The following is a 19,056-nucleotide window of genomic DNA, read 5'->3' as shown; positions in this document are numbered from 1 at the left end:
AACCTTTACTATGGAAGGAGAGAAACATGAACATGCACTCTCACTCTGTGTGTATGTGTGCATATATATACCTACACACACACACATTTCTTATTATGAATATTTAAAATATTTTTTCTGCTTAAAATTGATTGTGCAAACCATAATAAACTATCGTTCAAAAATGTATGGTACTTAAAAAAAAGAGCAAGGACATTAAATTGATAAAAAGTGACAGTAATTACATTTATAAAGTTACAAAAGGTTCCATATCAAATAAACGCTATCATGTATAAAAATTTACACATACAATTTTATTGCATAGAGAGAGAGACTTACTTCTCATCATTTATGAACTCCAGTATATCCTGTTCCAGCTTAAGCAGCATCATTCTGTCTCTAGAAGAGTAAACACAATTATTTTAGATATCAAACTGATCCAGAAAACAAAAAAACTAATTAAATGAAGGCCGGCACACATTCAAATAGATATACTTAGCATAAGTATAGGCGTATTTTGCATAGGCGTAATGTGCGGGTGTGATGTGTCCCCATTGAAACATCTCGCGGCACAGATGTACCATTACAAACAAATAAAACATCTCCAGGTAACTCTAGTAGAGCATTCATGTAGTTCACTTGTTAAATAAGAGGCGATCTGAAGTGTGTTTTTGAAATCAAGTGACCAAAGTGCTCGTTGCGATCAGTGTCACGGATAGAGTGTTCTGTACGGATCCGCTGCGGGAACTGAGACTGTCTATATTTGTATTACAAAAAACGTGTCCCTGCTTGATATACAACCACTAATAAACAATCGGTTTTGATGAGGAAAATAACTACTGTGGATTAGAGCCCAGAACCTCTGACAGACTTGGCAAAAGTTCTGCCACTGGACCATTAAAGTTCAACATATGAAGATTTCTTTTCCAAAACGCGATAAACGCCATTTTTTAAAAACAAAAAAGAGTTTGTTGTGTCATTCTCCTGTGGACAGAACCCTTTCATGTGTGTGTGCATGTGCTGGAGGGGTGCCCATCCCTTTTTTGAATATCGTTATCGTTATTGATCATTTTTAATAATTAGTTTTTTTCATGCATATGTTGAAATTGGTACTATTTGTTTGAGGTTTGACACTTTACTAAAAATGACTTCACTAAAAATTATACAAAAAAGGATGGATTTATAGCGTTTTGAAAAAAAATTAAATTAACTTTTAATTTATCATTAACAATATTGTTGTTTGATTTAACCCTTATGCTGCATTAGGGACATTTTTGGTCTTTTACAGTTTAATTTCTTTGACCATTTTGGCTGTTTTAATGCAAATGGTATGAAATTTGGCAAAATTGTGACTTTTTGGATACATGTAAAAAATGTGATCCCATTTTGCAAAATATGTATAACACACACTGTGTAGATCAAATAGTAACACCATAAAGACCAAAAATGGCCCATTGAAACCCATTAAAACGTTGTTTAAATCTGAGGCTGTCAGTAATACATGAAACATGATTTTTGCACAAACATCCTTTCATTTTGAAGCAAAAGCATTATATTTGCATTATATAGTGTATTCCACCAGATGACGTCACTACATATTTATTCCCTATGGGTGGAAATGCACCTTATTTTAGGCAATAGGCAATGTTTAATAGGTGGCCATTTTTGGTCTCTAACGCGCTAAGTGGGATTTTTTGCAAAGTGGGACTGTGATAATCCAAATCTAAAGTTTTCTCTTTGCATTTAGTTTATTGAAAATAATTGAATTTTTGTGTTTTTTCCTCTTATACAAATCGATGGTTTCGCAAACAAAACTGGTAATTAAAGGGTTAAAAATCCTGAAATTGAATACATTTTTGGTAGTTATGATGAGGACTGATGCTGGTTAAAAGATTTAACTTGGTAAAAGTGGAAAATAATAATAATATATAATATTTTAGGCAATGTTTAATATGTGGCCATTTTTGGTCCTTAATGCACTCAACGGTGTTAAAAATCTAATGCAGCACAAGGGTTAATAGTCATTGTTCAAAGTGTTCAGACTGAACCAATAAAACATTTCAACAGGATAATTTGAATATTCACAAAATGTGTGGGTCTAGGTAAAAAATGTAGTTTTCCTGAAAACTATTGAAATGGATTTATAGCGTTTTGGAAAAGAACTATTTTAGATCTCATTAAATGACAAATTAAACACAATGTACTATTGTATACTATGTAACACGTCACGTCTCGCTCTGCGTGAGTGCTATTGACGTTAAATACAAGTAAAAACGTGATTCCTGCCTGGTGTCCCTTTAACACACAAATATCGGTGCGCTTGTTCACTTGTAATATTAAAAAGCATTTGGTGAACAGAAAACACATTGTTATTATCCAGCATCCCACATGTTCTGTGTGCTGTATTGATCTGGCCACCTAACACACAATTATAGTTAAAAAAAAATCTTGTTAAAACTAGAGCCCGACCGATAAAGGATTTTGAAGGCCGATACCGATACAAATATTTTGGGGTTTTAAAATCCGTTATTCCGATATATCGGCCGATATTTTTATTTTTTTTTAAACTGGACATGATAGTCACAAATTTTGTCATGTTTATTTGAGTTTAGAGAACTGATGGGAATGTTCTTTTAATTGTTATTTAAGCAATGCATGTATCGTGACCAACTCAACGAGTGTTGCCAACAGGAACGGTGTAGAGTGCCCTCTGGTGGACAAACTATACAACTCCAACACTCATGACATGGTTCAAGTGTGTTTCGTCCGTTTTTATTTTATTTTTGAAATATTGATTTATCGGCCATTATATCTGCCGATACCGATAGTTTGGAAAATGCCTAATATCGGTCTGCCGATATATCGGTCTGGCTCTAGTGTGGACGGAGAGTGTTTTAAACGAAAATGCCGTTTTCTAACGTCTCCGGATTGATGTAGACGTGGCCTGAGGCTGACAAAGGAAAACCCGAGTGTAAGTAGACGAGGAAGAGTGTCCGAGTCTGACATCACTGCGACGGAGGCCTGCTGTACCTGGGGTTGTTCTTCAGTGTGTTTACCAGGAACTCGTGCACATCAATCCCTGTGGAGTCAGTGTATTCCTGACTGGAGTCTGCAAGACAACGAGAAAACGTGATCAATGTGAAGGTTCAATCAATGAAGCAAGAACTGTTTCACCATATTCAAATTTTTCGAGTTTCACCAGTATTAATATATATATATATATATATATATATAATAAATATTAGGGCTGGGTAATAAATATCGATTTCTCGATATTAATCGAATCTCATTTTTACGAACCGATATCGATTCTTAAATCTCAAGAATCGATTAGTCATCCTGTTTCATTTTAATGAATGGATCATCGTATCGCGGCTGCGCGCATCCAAAAAATCTCAATAATCTTTGTCCTTTGTTACTATTGATACGAAACAAAGTCTCAATTTTCAAATTACGTCCATTTTCTTTAGAAATTCAAAAACATAAATAGCGTTTTGTCGCTGTGGCTCAAGAGAAGCAGCAGCGCTGATCTCTCTTCCGGCTTAATAATACCAGTCACAGCGCCAAATAAACATGAATGAGCATCTGAAAGTGTGTTAAAGATAGAGTACAACTTATCCAAATCCCTATCATGTCACATTGATTCGCTCAATCAGCGTTTCAACCGTGGAAAGACGTCAGTTAAACAGCTTGTAATCAATGTCATCGTCATATTTACCTCAGAAAACCCATAAACTCGTTAGTCAGCTTGAAAAAAATAACTCTAGAGAGGAGCATTTTGCTAAATATATACACCATATTACATATGCATTATAATCTTAATGTTCTTCAATATTTAATGCATATTTGAATAAATCTGGCAAGTTTTTATGACGGACACCATTTAAATGTTTATTTTTCATATAATCTTCCTATTATAAAAATAAATAAAATTGTAATTAAGTGTTTGTATAGCTACAAAACATTTCATTATTTATTACCTTCATATTAGGCTAATGAAGCCTAGTAAGCTACAACTAGACTCCCATAGTTTTAGTTAAGATTAGTTAGTTAGTTAGTTATTAGTTAATTAGTTAGTCAGCATTAGTTAAGAGATTTGATTCCCTTGAGAAAAATTGCCATTTATTGGAACTGATATCCAAAATAATCGATATCGAATCGAAATCGAATTGCAAGCTTGTGAATCGAAATCGATTTGAATTGTGAAATTTGTCTCAATACCCAGCCCTAATAAATATATATATATATATATATTATTGCAGCAATTGTTCTGCAAGTTATTTATATCTTTTTTTATATAATTGCCCAACGGCCGTCGCTTTCAACATATAAAAAAAATATCCATATGAAGTCGGTCACTTGTGTGTGTTATTACCGCGTGAGAGCATCTTGCGTGGAGTTTTATCCTTCTTTTCCCTCTCCTCATTCTCGTACTCGTCTTTTGAGGATTTCTCCTCCTCTTTGTCGGATGGACAGCTGATGTGAAGCTGAATGATGTCCTGCATGGATTAGACAAACAAAAATCATATTAATCAACACTAAATATTCATGCTTGTTATGAATTTTAATGGCAGTATCTTAATGGTGTCTGTTTGAACTGTTTCATAAAACATCACAGACTGTGACATCACCCCGTGATCATGTGACATCACTTAACCTGTGATCGTGTGACATCACCTAACCTGTGATCATGTGACACCATTTAACCTGCGATCGTGTGACATTACCTAACCTGTGATCGTGTGTGTGTGTGTGTGTGTGTGTGTGTGTGTGTGTGTGACATTACCTGTGATTCTGGAGGCCCGTCGGTTGAAAACGGACCTGATGATTCTTCACACACGGCAAGACTCCTCACCAGCTTGAGCTTTGCATTCGACTGAGACAGAGACACGGGACAAAGAAAGATTAGCTAAAGACATTAGCAAACAATTCTAATCTCATACCTGGGAGATGCATTATGGGAATGAACAAGGTGAAGATTGTGATGCCACTGGTGCCGTCCATTAACTAATTAATCAACATGAACTTCAATTTCACATTCCAGTTCCTATGAAGAATGATTCATCATTGCACACTATTCTACAGAAAACATCAGCGTTCATAACCTTTCATTAAAACAATAACTTCGCCATCTTTCTGCTGACGCAAAGATGTGTGTGTGTGTGTGTGTGTGGGGGGGGGGGGGGGGGGTCATTCACTGCCTGGATGATCGTATTAACGAGATGTAGTTACTAGTTAGAAACTCTCTGATAAGACTGTCAATTAAAATATCTAAAGGAGAAAGAGAAATCTGAAACTGTCCAATTCATCTATTTTTTCCGTCCCAAATCACTTGAAAATGAACAAAATGTCTGATATATAATTTGAGAAAATCTAAGAAGGAACATCCCAGAAGAGACGAATGATTCAACCACCCAATCAGAGTCTAATAGACACTTTTATATCTGTTTCACTTGTGTTACATCATGGAAGTAATGCTTTAGAAATGTTGAAAAGGGACTGATTAATCTTATCTGAGTGGACTGAGCGTGTGTGTGTGTGTGTGTGTGTGTGTGTGTGTAACATCTGGAAAGGACCAGATTTGCCAACTAGTGCAAAGGCAAGAGAAGTGAGTGAGAGGTCGAACGGAAGAGAACCCCGTCTGACGAACTCAGCAGGGCAAACAAACACAAATCTAGATCATCTTTAAAGAAGGAATTCAAACCAAATATTTCCCTCCACTGACAGTCTACGCAACGACCTCGCTGACATTTCAAAGAGTTCTATATAAAAGTACATATATTTACACACACACACACACACACACACACACACACACACACACACACACACACACACACACACACACACACACACACACAGGTGAAACTCAAAAAACTGGAATAGTGATTTCTACATACTCTTACCTTGGCTTATATTTCTACACTCTTACCATGTCTTATTTTTATACACACTCTTACTTTGGCTTATATTTCTACACACTCTCACTTTGGCTCATATTTCTACACACTCTCACTTTGGCTTATTTTTATACACACTCTCACTTTGGCTTATATTTCTACACACTCTCACTTTGGCTTATTTTTATACACACTCTTACTTTGGCTTATATTTCTACACACTCTCACTTTGGCTTATATTTCTACACACTCTCACTTTGGCTTATTTTTATACACACTCTCACTTTGGCTTATATTTCTACACACTCTCACTTTGGCTTATTTTTATACACACTCTTACTTTGGCTTATATTTCTACACACTCTCACTTTGGCTTATATTTCTACACACTCTCACTTTGGCTTATTTTTATACACACTCTCACTTTGGCTTATATTTCTACACACTCTCACTTTGGCTTATATTTCTACACACTCTTACTTTGGCTTATATTTCTACACTCTTACCATGGCTTATTTTTATACACACTCTCACTTTGGCTTATATTTCTACACACTCTCACCTTGGCTTATATTTCTACACTCTTACCATGTCTTATTTTTATACACACTCTCACTTTGGCTCATATTTCTACACTCTTACCATGTCTTATTTTTATACACACTCTCACTTTGGCTTAGATTTCTACACACACTCTTACCTTGGCTCATATTTCTACACTATTACCATGGCTTATATTTCTACACACTCTCACTTTGGCTTATATTTCTACACACTCTCACTTTGGCTTAGATTTCCACACTCTAACCTCGGTTTATATTTCTACACACTTCAAACTTGCCTTATATTTCTACACTCTTACCTTGGTTTATATTTCTACACACTCTTACTTTGGCTTATATTTCTACACACTCTCACTTTGGCTTATATTTCTACACACTCTCACTTTGGCTTATATTTCTACACACTCCTACCTTGGCTTATATTTCTACACACTCTCACTTTGCCTTATATTTCTACACTCTTACCTTGGTTTATATTTCTACACACTCTTACTTTGGCTTATATTTCTACACACTCTCACTTTGGCTTATATTTCTACACACTCTCACTTTGGCTTATATTTCTACACACTCTCACTTTGGCTTATATTTCTACACACTCCTACCTTGGCTTATATTTCTACACACTTCAAACTTGCCTTATATTTCTACACTCTTACCTTGGCTCGTTTCCTGGTGTGTCCGTGATTCTGACAGCGCCGCTGTAGAGACAAAACACGATGTTTATTAGTGACCATTTAAAATCATTCAATAATGATGAACTTCAGCACCAAACAAAACTTGATGACCGATACTGCACAGATAGCAAGTTGACAAATAACATTATATTATTCAACGTTAAAATTCCAAGTTAAATTTTACATGAATATTTCTGGTGTGGTAACTGGTCACCATTTAATCAACTTTTAGCCTTTTTTTTTCCCTTTTGATTCAGTTCAATTTAAACCTGGTCTTTTATAATGTTTCAAAAGATTCAATTTCAAATAAATGCTGTTCTTTTGAACTTTCTATTCAACTAATATCACTTTTTCCACACAAATATGAAACCATAAACTATGATAGAAATCCTAATTGTTTCTTGAGCATCAGATCATCATATTAGAGTGATTAGACTCATAATAATTGTAATTTGAGCATCGGGTGCGGATACTTAAATCAGAGAGGATGATGATTTGCATTTGGCTGTGGATTGGGGTGACGTTGGAGCTACTCTGCCTTGGGTTAACGGCTCGGGGTGGAAAGCCTAACGTGGTGGTTTCTCAAGTTAGTGGTTTTACCTCCTGCATATTCTATTTGTGCGTGACATGAGCGCACACAGCGCGTCTTCTCCAGCTCTCACCAGATTGTTCATAAAAGCCGAAATGTGCCCAGATGTAGCGTCAGGGATACATCGTAGAAATGATTATTATTATTATTATAGTTTATTTAGATAGGGACAGATACAGATAACATAGATACACTTTGATAGTGATCTGATGCATGTATCAATGTTTTTAGCCAAAGCTAATTTACAACATTAGTCCCTAGAAGGGTTTTTTTTAGTAAAAATGCAATACAATACACGAGCAATACAAAACAATAAGGGCTTTTGATAAAATGCAATGCAAGAATAAAAATACTAGTAAAGAGAAAAATAATGGAATATAATATAAATGCCAAAAAAAAGAAAAAAGACAAAAAAAAGGCAGAGTCGACAAGAACTAAATATGCGAACAACACTGTTCCTGAATTAAACACAATTTGGTTGTTTTTTTTTGAAGATATGTGATTAATGATTAAAATGATTAATTTCGACACCCCTATGAAATCAGCCGAGGTTACCTGAGCATCCTGGGAGAGGTTGTCATCAGGATCTGTTGTGTCTGCGTTGGTGTCTTTAGAGGGAGCGGATGGGACGGCTTTCCCACGGATGCCTTCGGGAGCGTCGGTGAGCATCGTGTCGGAGTTCTCCATCCCGTCGGAAGGGAAAACCACTGACATTTTCCCTTGAAGCGCAAACCAGCAGCGGCTGAGAAACACCAGAGGGAGGAGGACATGCAATACTAAATTAAAATCTACTGATCATTTACACTCCTCCACGTCATCCAAGAAACCCTGGAGTGTGTTCCTCCACTGAAGAAAGACAGACATGAACGTCTTGGATGACGTGGAACTATCAGGAAATGTTTATTCTAGGTAGGGTTGGGTATCGTTTGAATTTGAACGATTCTGATTCCGATTCCTTGTTTCGATTCCGGTTCCTAACGATTCTCGATTCCGATTCTTTTAAGAGGAAGGGTCAAAAAAGTTTAGCTAACCTTGCTAACCAACGGCCTTTCTGAAAGAAATACTCCTTCTGTAAAAATACTCCTTTTGTCACAAATTTTGGCGAGATTTCGTTATTTTTAGAAAAGTGAAGCCACACTTTGGATCGCCGACGTAAGCTACTCATGTTCGACTTGCGCGGTTATGCCAACACTTCCGGTAGACGCTTCTTCGTTGGTGTTGTTCAGCAGTTTCTTCTTCCGCTCGGCGGACTGTGAATATCGAAACTAGGAATCGAAATTTTAACTTTTGAACGATTCCGGGAAAAACAAAAAGTTAGTCCCAGTTCCAATCGATACTCGATTCTCAATACCCAACCCTAATTCTAGGGGTGGGTAATAAATATCGATTTCTCGATATTAATCGATTCTCATTTTTACGAACCGATATCGATTCTTAAATCTCAAGAATCGATTAGTCATCCTGTTTCATTTGAATGAATGGATCATCGTATCACGGCTGCGCGCATCCAAAAAAATCGCAATAATCTTTGTCTTTTGTTACTATTGATATGAAACAAAGTCTCAATTTTCAAATTATGTCCATTTTCTTTAGAAATTCAAAAACATAAATAGCGTTTTGTCGCTGTGGCTCAAGAGAAGCAGCAGCGCTGATCTCTCTTCCGGCTTAATAATACCAGTCACAGCGCCAAATAAACATGAATGAGCGTCTGAAAGTGTGTTAAAGATAGAGTACAACTTATCCAAATCCGTATCATGTCACATTGATTCACTCAATCAGCGTTTCAACCGTGGAAAGACGTCAGTTAAACAGCTTGTAATCAATGCATCGTCATATTTACCTCAGAAAACCCATAAACTCGTTAGTCAGCTTGAAAAAAATAACTCTAGAGAGGAGCATTTTGCTAAATATATACACCATATTACATATGCATTATAATCTTAATGTTCTTCAATATTTAATGCATATTTGAATAAATCTGGCAAGTTTTTATGACAGCCACCATTTAAATGTTTATATTTCATATAATTTCTTATTATAAAAATAATTTTATAATTTATGTGTTTATATAGTTACAAAACAGTTAATAACCTTGATATTAGGCTAATGAAGTCTATAGGCTACAACTAGACTCCCATAGTTTAAAGCATTAGTTAAGAGATTTGATTTCCTTTTAAATTTGCCATTTATTGTAACTGATATCCAGAATAATCAATATTGAATCGAATCGTAATCGAAATGCAAGCTTGTGAATCGAAATCGAATCGAATTGTGAAATTTGTGTCAATACCCAGCCCTAGTTCATTCTGAAGTGAACTACTCCTACAATGGTAGTAAAATTGTCATTTCTACAAGTTGCATGTGATCAAGTCATCAGTATTTTACCTGACACACCAGGTGCTGTAGTGAGGTGGTGTGTGTTCTCCGGTGTGTGTGTGTGTGTTTCTATGGCTGAGAAGAGCGCGGGGGGGACGTCATGGTGAAAGAGTGTCTTCTAGGTTTCCTTGCATCCTGAACGACGCTCACACACACACACAACCATCACAGCTCCCCCTGCTGGAGGGAAACACACCGGTTAGACGGGACGAAACATGAACAGATTAAAGCGAGATGCAATGCGTTTAAGAGTGAAAACACCTTTTACTTTTTATACACATCTCATTTGAATATCCAGCAAACTAACTGTTTTTGATCACCATTGTCTTTATTTAAATTATTATTTTTTAATTTTCTGATTTGAAATTTCTCTCGACTACACGTCAAAGTCAGAGACAATGACGACACCATTTGAAATATAAGATTTTTCTTTTAAATTTCGCCAGTGTTTCCATTGCAAATTTGTGGTATCTTTTATTATTTACTTATTTAATCCAGAGTCAGTCCAATATAAATGAAAGCTCAGCAGAACCTCATCCTGACCACAGCTACTGTTCAAGAGATCCACACACACCTAAAACACACTCATGATCGATCACTAAAAGCAAGTTTTGACCTCCAAAATAAACTCGACCCTCAATAGAACAAATAAATTGGCCAGTTATCTATTTAGTATTTATTTAAAGGTGCCCTAGAATGTTTTTTTAAATTATTTTATAATGTTTCCAAGGTTGCCCTTATAATGTTAGTATGTTTTTTAGATCAAAAATAGTCATAATTTAGTAATAAAAGGCATTTTTCCTAGCCTCTGATTTGAACGCTCTGTTTGAAGGGGCGTGTCTGCCGTGGGATTCAGTGTAACCGCCCACTGCTGTGATTGGCTGACATGCTTGCATATGAAATAGCTACGTATTACACGTGAAAGTCTCTCAGATGAAGATGAAGGAACTAAAAAATACTTTTGTGTTCATGTGTAGGCTACATCCAAACACTGAGCAACGGCCATGCTTCGGCTATCATTGGACATATGCAAATGTCTGGAGTCATACATATTAATTACAGTCTGTGTTATGTGGAGATTCGCCTGTTTTTCAGGGGTGTTTTTCAAAAACCAGATTTAAGTAAGAAGGAGAAAACAATGGCGTTTGAGACTCACTGTATGTCATGTCCATGTACTTAAAGGAGTAGTTCACTTTTGAAAAAACTTTTGCTGATAATTTACTCGCCCCCGTGTCATCCAAGATGTCCATGTCTTTCTTTCCTCAGTCGAAAAGAAATTAAGGTTTTTGATGAAAACATTCCAGGATTTTTCTCCATTATAATGGACTTCAATGGGGACCAAACAGTTCAAGGTCCAAAAGAGTGTTTCAGTGCAAACTGTTCAAATGTCTCTAAACGACACCAGACGATGAATAAGGGTCTTATCATGCGAAACGATCGCTTATTTCAAAACTTATTCCTAAAATGTAACTTTTCTAAGGACAAATGCTAGCCTTGCTCTATTCTGTGAGGCGCGTTTGTAACGTCACGTAATACGTAATTACGGTCAAAAGGTCACGGGCGACGTAGCCGGAAGTACACAATCAAAATCGTCCGACATCGTTGTTTTACCTTTTAATTCCTTTTTTTGTAAACGGCGTTTGAGTTAGTTTGCACGTTCAACCTATGCGTTCAACTTATAAACACTGATTCTGTACTACCGGCTACGTCGCCGTGACCTTTTGAACGTAATTACGTATTACGTGACGTTACAAACGCGCCTCACAGAATAGAGCAAGGCTAGCATTTGTCCTTAGAAAAGTTAGTTTTGAAATAAGCGATCGTTTCGCTTGATAAGACCCTTATTCATTGTCTGGTGTCGTTTAAAGTCCTTTGAAGCTGCACTGAAACTCTCTTTTGGACCTTGAACCGTTTGGTCCCCATTGAAGTCCATTATATGGAGAAAATCCTGGAATGTTTTCATCAAAAACCTTCATTTCTTTTCGACTGAAGAAAGAAAGACATGGACATCTCGGATGACACGGGGGCGAGTAAATTATCAGCAAAAGTTTTTTCAAAAGTGAACTAATCCTTTAACTATGCCAACATAAATTCAATTTCACATTCTAGGGCACTTTTAAACTTTCTGTCCCAAATAAAACAAAATAAGAGAAACTTGTGAATCCCATCATTCTCTGATCTGAGTGACACTGAGAAGGTGTCCTTCTTACTCGGAGAACATGACAGTAACGCTGCACTAGCGGCTAAACATGTGCTAGCTATTCACAACAGTGGAGTGACCTTTATTAAGATTTATTCACAGTGATTTACACTAATAATACGTTTTTTTTTATTCATTTTCTAATTGCAGAGACTGAGAGAGCGAAGGAAACTCCAGCGCTGACGTCACACTGCAGAGAGCTGGGGTTCCCGACTGCAGAAAACACGTCACTGGCAGCACATGACACCGCCGACCAATCACACACACACACACACTGCAGCGATGAGGCAAGAATCTCAAGAATCAACTCAAGAAAAAGATGAAGGAGAATGAATGAGGGAGAAGAGCGTTCATGAATGAGCCGTCGCCATCTCTCTCCCTCACATGCACACACACACACACACACACACTCTGTTGCCAAGGAGACGCCACATCAGCTGCTGCCGCTTGTGTTCGAGAGCAAGAGTGAGATATTAAACATGAATATGAGAGGCAAACACTGATGTCTTCAGGTGTGCTCACACACACACACACTATACAACACACCTGGGCAGCTGTACACACACATTATACAACACACCTGGGCAGCTGTACACACACATTATACAACACACATGGGCAGCTGCACACACACACACACGCAGAGTGACCCAGTTAAGACACACACCACACCATTGTGTCAAGTTACCTCACCGCAGTGCAAGCAAAATATCAGACGTGATGCAACCAGCACATGAAGAGTTCAGATGCAAAAGCCTCTAAATGCCATTTGAAATCTTCTAAAATGATCATTTTTATCAAGCTTGTATATTTAAGTTCAGTAATTTCACTTAAATGGCAATGATAATTACCTATTAATTGTTATTTAAGTGAAATTACTGAACTTAAATGTACAAGTTTGATAAAAATCATCATTAAAGAAGAAAATTTCAAATGGCATTTAGAGGCTTTTGCATCTGAACTCTTCATATACAGGACAAATATATGTATATGAATTATACCACTGATGAAAACCAGCTGATAGCAAGGTATTTTAGGCCTACAATTCTAAGACAATTTTTCATTTTACTTTTTTAAACTAGCTCAATCTTTTCCATCTCAGATAGGGGTATTACTTTATTTTATTTTATTTTTACTCTTAACTGTTTTTATTTATATTGATTGCATTTACTGAATGAGAACTGTGCCACTATTCGTCCGACTGTTACTGTACTTCATTTTGTTTTATTTACTGTATTTTATTTTTATTATTAGGATTTTTTTTATTCTAAACTGTTTTAATTATTCTGATTTCTTTTGATTATTTTAATTTCTTCCATGAAAAGCACTTTGAATTGCCACTGTGTATGAAATGTGATGTATAAATAAACTTGCCTTGCCTTGCCTTTTCTTTGGAAAGTAGCTTCTAGCAATCCTCTCCTAAATGAGTAATAAAACCTATTACCGCTTCAATGACCGTCCTTTATTTCTCTCAGTGCATTGGTTTTACAATATATGGCTCTTACTGTCATGGGATTAATATTATTAATATTATAACTATAACACAATAGTGTAATGCAGACAGACACAACTAAAATAGCTTTGAATTGTCCTTTGTTTAGTTTGCACACTGAATATGGGTGGAGCTTTTAATATTGTGGACCAGACTGATGAATTTATTATGAAATTAATACAGATTAATAGATAATACAGGAGAAAAAAAGCAAAAATATGAAAGACACCATTTGAAAATCAAACGAACGCCAACACAACTGCAGAATAACCAGGCTTGTTTTCTAATAACCTTACATTAAGAATATCATCGGCTCTTCAACAAACTGCTTCCTTCCTCTTTTGCTTTGGATAAAAGCATCATTTTAATGTTTCATTCACACAAAACCGAACGATTGTGAGAAAATGAGAGAGGAGTGAATGATGGTGCGCTGTGGTTTTATAACACAGCCTGTGTGGGCTGATGTGTGTGTGTGTGTGTGTGGCGCTGGACTGCAGGGGAAATGCGTCACAGAAGGATTCCCTGTTTCAACAGATCGAGAACGACGGCGCAGACGGAAGGACGACGCAGCGAGGAAACGAATAACGGGAGGAAAGAAGGAGGGATGAACTGAAAGAACAGCAGAAGAGAGGAGAGATGAGTCAGAGTCGGTCCCACCGGAGGGAGTGGGCTGAGGGGGGGGGGGGGGGATGACGTCACATGACCTGACGACGAGAGACACAACCTATAGAGAGAGAGAGAGAGGGCGAACGAGCAATACAATCTATTGAGAGAGAGAGAGAGAGAGAGAAAGAGAAAGAGAAAGAGGGCGAGCGAGCAATACTATTTACAGAGAGAGAGAGAGAGAGAGAGAGAGAGAGAGAGAGAGAGAGAGAGAGAGAGAGAGAGAGGGGGGGGGCAAACGAGTAACACAACCTATAGAAAGAGAGAGGGCGAACGAGCAATACAATCTATTGAGAGAGAGAGAAAGAGGGTGAGCGAGCAATACTATCTATTGAGAGAGAGAGAGAAAGAAAGAGGGCGAGCGAGCAATACTATCAACAGAGAGAGAGAGAGGGCAAACGAGCAAAACAACTTATAGAGAGAGACGGCGAACGAGCAATGCAACCAAGAGAGAGAGAGAGTGCACAAATGAGCAATACAACCTATGTATATACACTCACCTGTTCAATCTCTCATTAATGCAATTATCTAATCAACCAATCACATGGCAGTGTCTTCAGTGCATTTAGGGGTGTGGTCCTGCTCAAGACAATCTCCTGAACTTCAAACTGAACGTCAGAATGGGAAATAAAGCGGATTTAAGCAATGGTTGTTGGTGTCTGAGTGTTTCACAATCTGGGATTTTCACACACAACCATTTCTAGGGTTTACAAAGAAAAACATCCAGTATGGGTCAGTCCTGTGGGCCAAAACGCCTTGTTGATGCTCGAGGTCAGAGGTCGACTGATTCAAGCTGATAGAAGAGCAACTTTGACTGAAATAACCACTCGTTACAACCGAGGTATGAAGACAACACACACAACCTTGAACAGCAGAAGACCCCACCGGGTACCACTCATCTCCACTACACATCGGAAAAAGAGCCGACAATCTGCAAGAGCTCACCAAAACTGGACAGTTGAAGACTGGAGAAATGTTGATCATCATTTTCTTGCTGTCATGTCAGAGAACTCGTGCACATGCCTAGAGTTTTGGGAATTTTTATAAGTTTTTTGTTTTTTTTTAAAGGTTTTATCAAGCTTTATTTGTAGTTAACCTAACATCCTCCTTGCTTACGTTAAACTAAATGAAAGTGTAATTACATCCTTGCCTCATTTAGTTCTATGAATATGAAAATTAGGCCCACCTCCACTCTAAAACAACATTAAAAGCTTGATTTTCACCACAGGGGGACTTCATCAATAATAACCCTGACCCAGATCAAGAAGAACAGGAACACAAACAGCGCTCTGCTAGACCATAATGCATCACTCACGCTGTGTGGGAGAGATATCGTTCGCCTATCTCCATCTTTTAGGCTCTAAAAATAAGTGTGTCAGGTTAAAATCTGGGGCTGTTTTGGCTCCCATTACAACCCTTACGCAATCTCCACTTCCCTCCGTTTGAGACCGAGAGAAAATTCTCAATGATGAAACTGACGCCCGATTGGACGAGGCCTCGGCCAATGGGACGAGGAGCTCCATGGCAACAGGCTCTGTCACCAAGAGAGAATAGATCTCCCTCCCCCCCATGTGGTGCACATCTGCCCCGTACCCCAATTATACACACACACACACACGTCTGTGAACCACCCCAATTACCCGAGTGTGTGTTTGGAGGGCAGAACAAACACTTCACCCCGTCACGCCCCTGTTCTCTCTCTCTCTCACAGTCTCTCCATTCATCCGGTCTTCAGTCGCTCTGTGAACATGCCGAGAGAAACGCCAATCACGCTTTTCTGATCCTTTCAGGCTGACACAGGTAGTAGGCGAAATAACAGCCAATAATATTTGCTATTTCTGTAACAATCAAGACTTCTGCTGAGCCAATTAACACCGAGAGCCACTAATCAGTGCATTTACAGGTCGATTGTGTTCAGATTTATGCTTGGAATTTCATCTTTAAAGTCCCCCGTTTAATGTTGTGGTGTAAATCCAGCTTTTAATGTTGTTTATGTGTGTGTGTGTGGTGTTATTAACCCGTGTGCATCCTTATGGACATTTTTGTCCTTTTCAGTTTTGTTTTTTTGATCACTTTGCCTGTGTTAAAGCTAACTGCAAAAAACTTGGCACAGGTGTGTATTTTTATTGGAATTTTACTATTTCACCGTCATTTTCTTTTTTGCATTAGGTACAAGAAATACTCCCTCTCAGCACCTTTTGGACAAAAATGTCCTCATTGAAAACTGCCATTTTTAATCCCTGGTTCAGTTAACTATAAAATTATGCAATCTTTGTTAAGAGGCTTTCATTCTGATGGCATTTTATTTTTTACTATTTTTTATCAGATGGTGTCATTTTTTTTTAGTTTGGCCTATAAAACAAATATCGCTTTATTCCTGTTTTCTGGTTCGGCATATTATAGAGCCAACTGGATAAATTATGCAACGATATTTGTGTGTGTGTGTTGGTATGGATGTCGGAGTGTGGTTAGTATGTGTGTTATAAAAAAATATGTGTGTGTGTTTGTAATACTGAGAAAAACTGCAAACTCAAATCCAGTCACTGTGAGCTCCAGTGGGGTTTTGCTGCCACCCAATGGGGGAAATATGTTACTACACCCAAACAAACTGTTACCCAAAGCTCATTTTTTGAGATATCATCCTCAAATTTGGAACACAACCTATTTAGATTCATGGCTTTGATTTTATTGCAGTTTTGAGTTCAACCTGATTTAAAAAAATATATATTTTATATAAAATATTTTTTATATGAATTATAATTCATTTTTGAATTATTTAACTTATACCTATATAACTTTTTTTTGGATTTACTTATTATTATTTTTTTACTTCAGCAATAATCTGCAAAGGGTCTTCTTTAAAATGATACCAAACTTAAGTCTGTGCTCCAAAGCGTCACGTTTTTATGACAGTTTTTTGACATGGACATTTTTGTCCTCTTTTTACCTATGTGTAACTTTTTTAAATGGATGCACAAGGATTAATACATATTCTAAGGCATTGACAAAAAAAAACTTAAAAGATGTAATTTTGGTGATCAAAGATTATAAAATTGACTACAGGGGGACTTTAAATTATTAATGCACATGTTGCATATATTAAGCCTTTTAATAAGGGATACAATTATTGACTGCAGGGGGACTAAGTGCAATATTCAGTAGTTGCACCATTACCCGTCACAAATAAATCATTTGAGATGGTTTTATGCGGGTCTCAATATTAAAAATGCGCCATAATATACGCAACCTAATCATGTGAAACGGCTGATTGTGCTCGTCGCGGTGCCCTCTGTGACGTGTGTTTCCCTGGCACTGCCCACTTCAAGCTGCGCCACTCCATCTGCTCAGGTACCACCGCTTCCCATCCTCTCTCGGCCCTCAACGGTGTGGAAAAACACGTCTATTTTCATCCGTGCTCCCGCTGCTTCGGCTGAGAGAGAATGAGAGACAGCAGCCACAGAAAAAGGCATCAGGATGACTGCATTAGCGGGTCTTTTCGCACGGGATTAGCATTAAAAACAGACCTTAAAAGTCGCCGTAATGATTACTGAGATGCACATTACTTTATTCCACCTCTCCATGTTAAACTAGTCCCCGAATAGGGTTTTGGTGCTGAAACTTAAAGATGTCTGACTTTCGCCCCCCCCCCCCCCCCCCCCCCCGCTCAACTCCCATTGGCTCACCTGTGTTCAAGGGGAGGGGCTTACCGAGAGTCCAGACAGCGGTTCACTGTTGGTTAATAGAGTTTGTGTTGATACGATCATCGTCATTTAGCACAATTATTTTTCTGACGTTTTAAAATTTGGACTTGTCAAAACTCCGAATTTTCTTGATATTTAAGAACCGTTTAATTTTTACATCGCGAGCAAAAACATTGCGAGATTATCGTGATTTTAATGTGACTACTAAAACCTCGCCATTCGACTAATACATCGATGTTTTAAACTTCAGAAGCAAAAACAGTGTTAATTCCTGTTAAAATCAGTCCAATCTGATCTATTTGAAAGTCAAAAAAATCAATATAATATATGCAACATGTATCAATAAATAAACCAATTTTTAATTAAAAGTCCCCCTGTAGCCCCTGTATCCCTTAAAACTAATCTTTGATCACCAAAATAACATTACAATAGCTTGAATGAGCTGTTGAACTCTTTCTATGAATATGCAAATGAGCCCCGCCTCCACTCACTCAGATTAAAACAACATTAAAAGCTTGACTTTCACCACAGGGGGACTTTAAATATTTAAAAAAATAATTACGATAATCGTGTCGTCTGGAGAAAATGACTGATGGCTATAAAGTTACACCCCCTAAAATACTCTCAAGAATATTAAGCAGAATATGCTTTTAAAATGCTCTGAAATGATGCAAATTTCAATACTGATTCATATGAACAAGCAAAAGTTGATGCATTCATATGATATCAGTCCAATAACAGGATAAAAAGGCAGATGAGAAGCAGTCTGAGACACAAGCCGTTTAAAGATCAATCACAAGAGCGGTTTATGCATCATTAAAATACATCTTTCATTAAGCGATATGCAAAGAGAACATCCAGAAGTTTTCAATATAATAGTAAACATGGAAATATGTGTTCAAACACCTCAAACATC

General features: G+C 37.4%; 1 protein-coding gene across 9 annotated transcripts in view; it reads right to left on the bottom strand.

Annotated features, from left to right (window-relative positions):
* Nucleotides 1-19,056, bottom strand: part of r3hdm2 (R3H domain containing 2) — a 57,704-nt gene that overhangs the window by 21,893 nt on the left and 16,755 nt on the right. For 8 of the 9 annotated variants that reach the window (XM_089134541.1, XM_089134544.1, XM_089134548.1 and 5 more), the window contains exons 2-8: nt 10,094-10,264; nt 8,264-8,450; nt 7,102-7,143; nt 4,766-4,855; nt 4,355-4,478; nt 3,010-3,088; nt 319-378 (exon numbers count right to left, since the gene is read on the bottom strand). In XM_089134541.1, coding sequence (XP_088990667.1) covers nt 319-378; nt 3,010-3,088; nt 4,355-4,478; nt 4,766-4,855; nt 7,102-7,143; nt 8,264-8,422 — 554 coding nt within the window. In that variant the 5' untranslated portion in view covers nt 8,423-8,450; nt 10,094-10,264. The remainder of the gene's footprint in view (nt 1-318; nt 379-3,009; nt 3,089-4,354; nt 4,479-4,765; nt 4,856-7,101; nt 7,144-8,263; nt 8,451-10,093; nt 10,265-19,056) is intronic. The other variant, XM_089134543.1, reaches the window with a different exon arrangement.

Source organism: Pimephales promelas, chromosome 8, assembly GCF_988280905.1.
Source record: "Pimephales promelas chromosome 8, fPimPro1.hap1.1, whole genome shotgun sequence".
Classification (NCBI taxonomy): domain Eukaryota; kingdom Metazoa; phylum Chordata; class Actinopteri; order Cypriniformes; family Leuciscidae; genus Pimephales; species Pimephales promelas.
The sequence above is the reverse complement of the archived record's forward strand: the minus strand, read 5'-3'. Positions and strand labels throughout refer to the sequence as shown.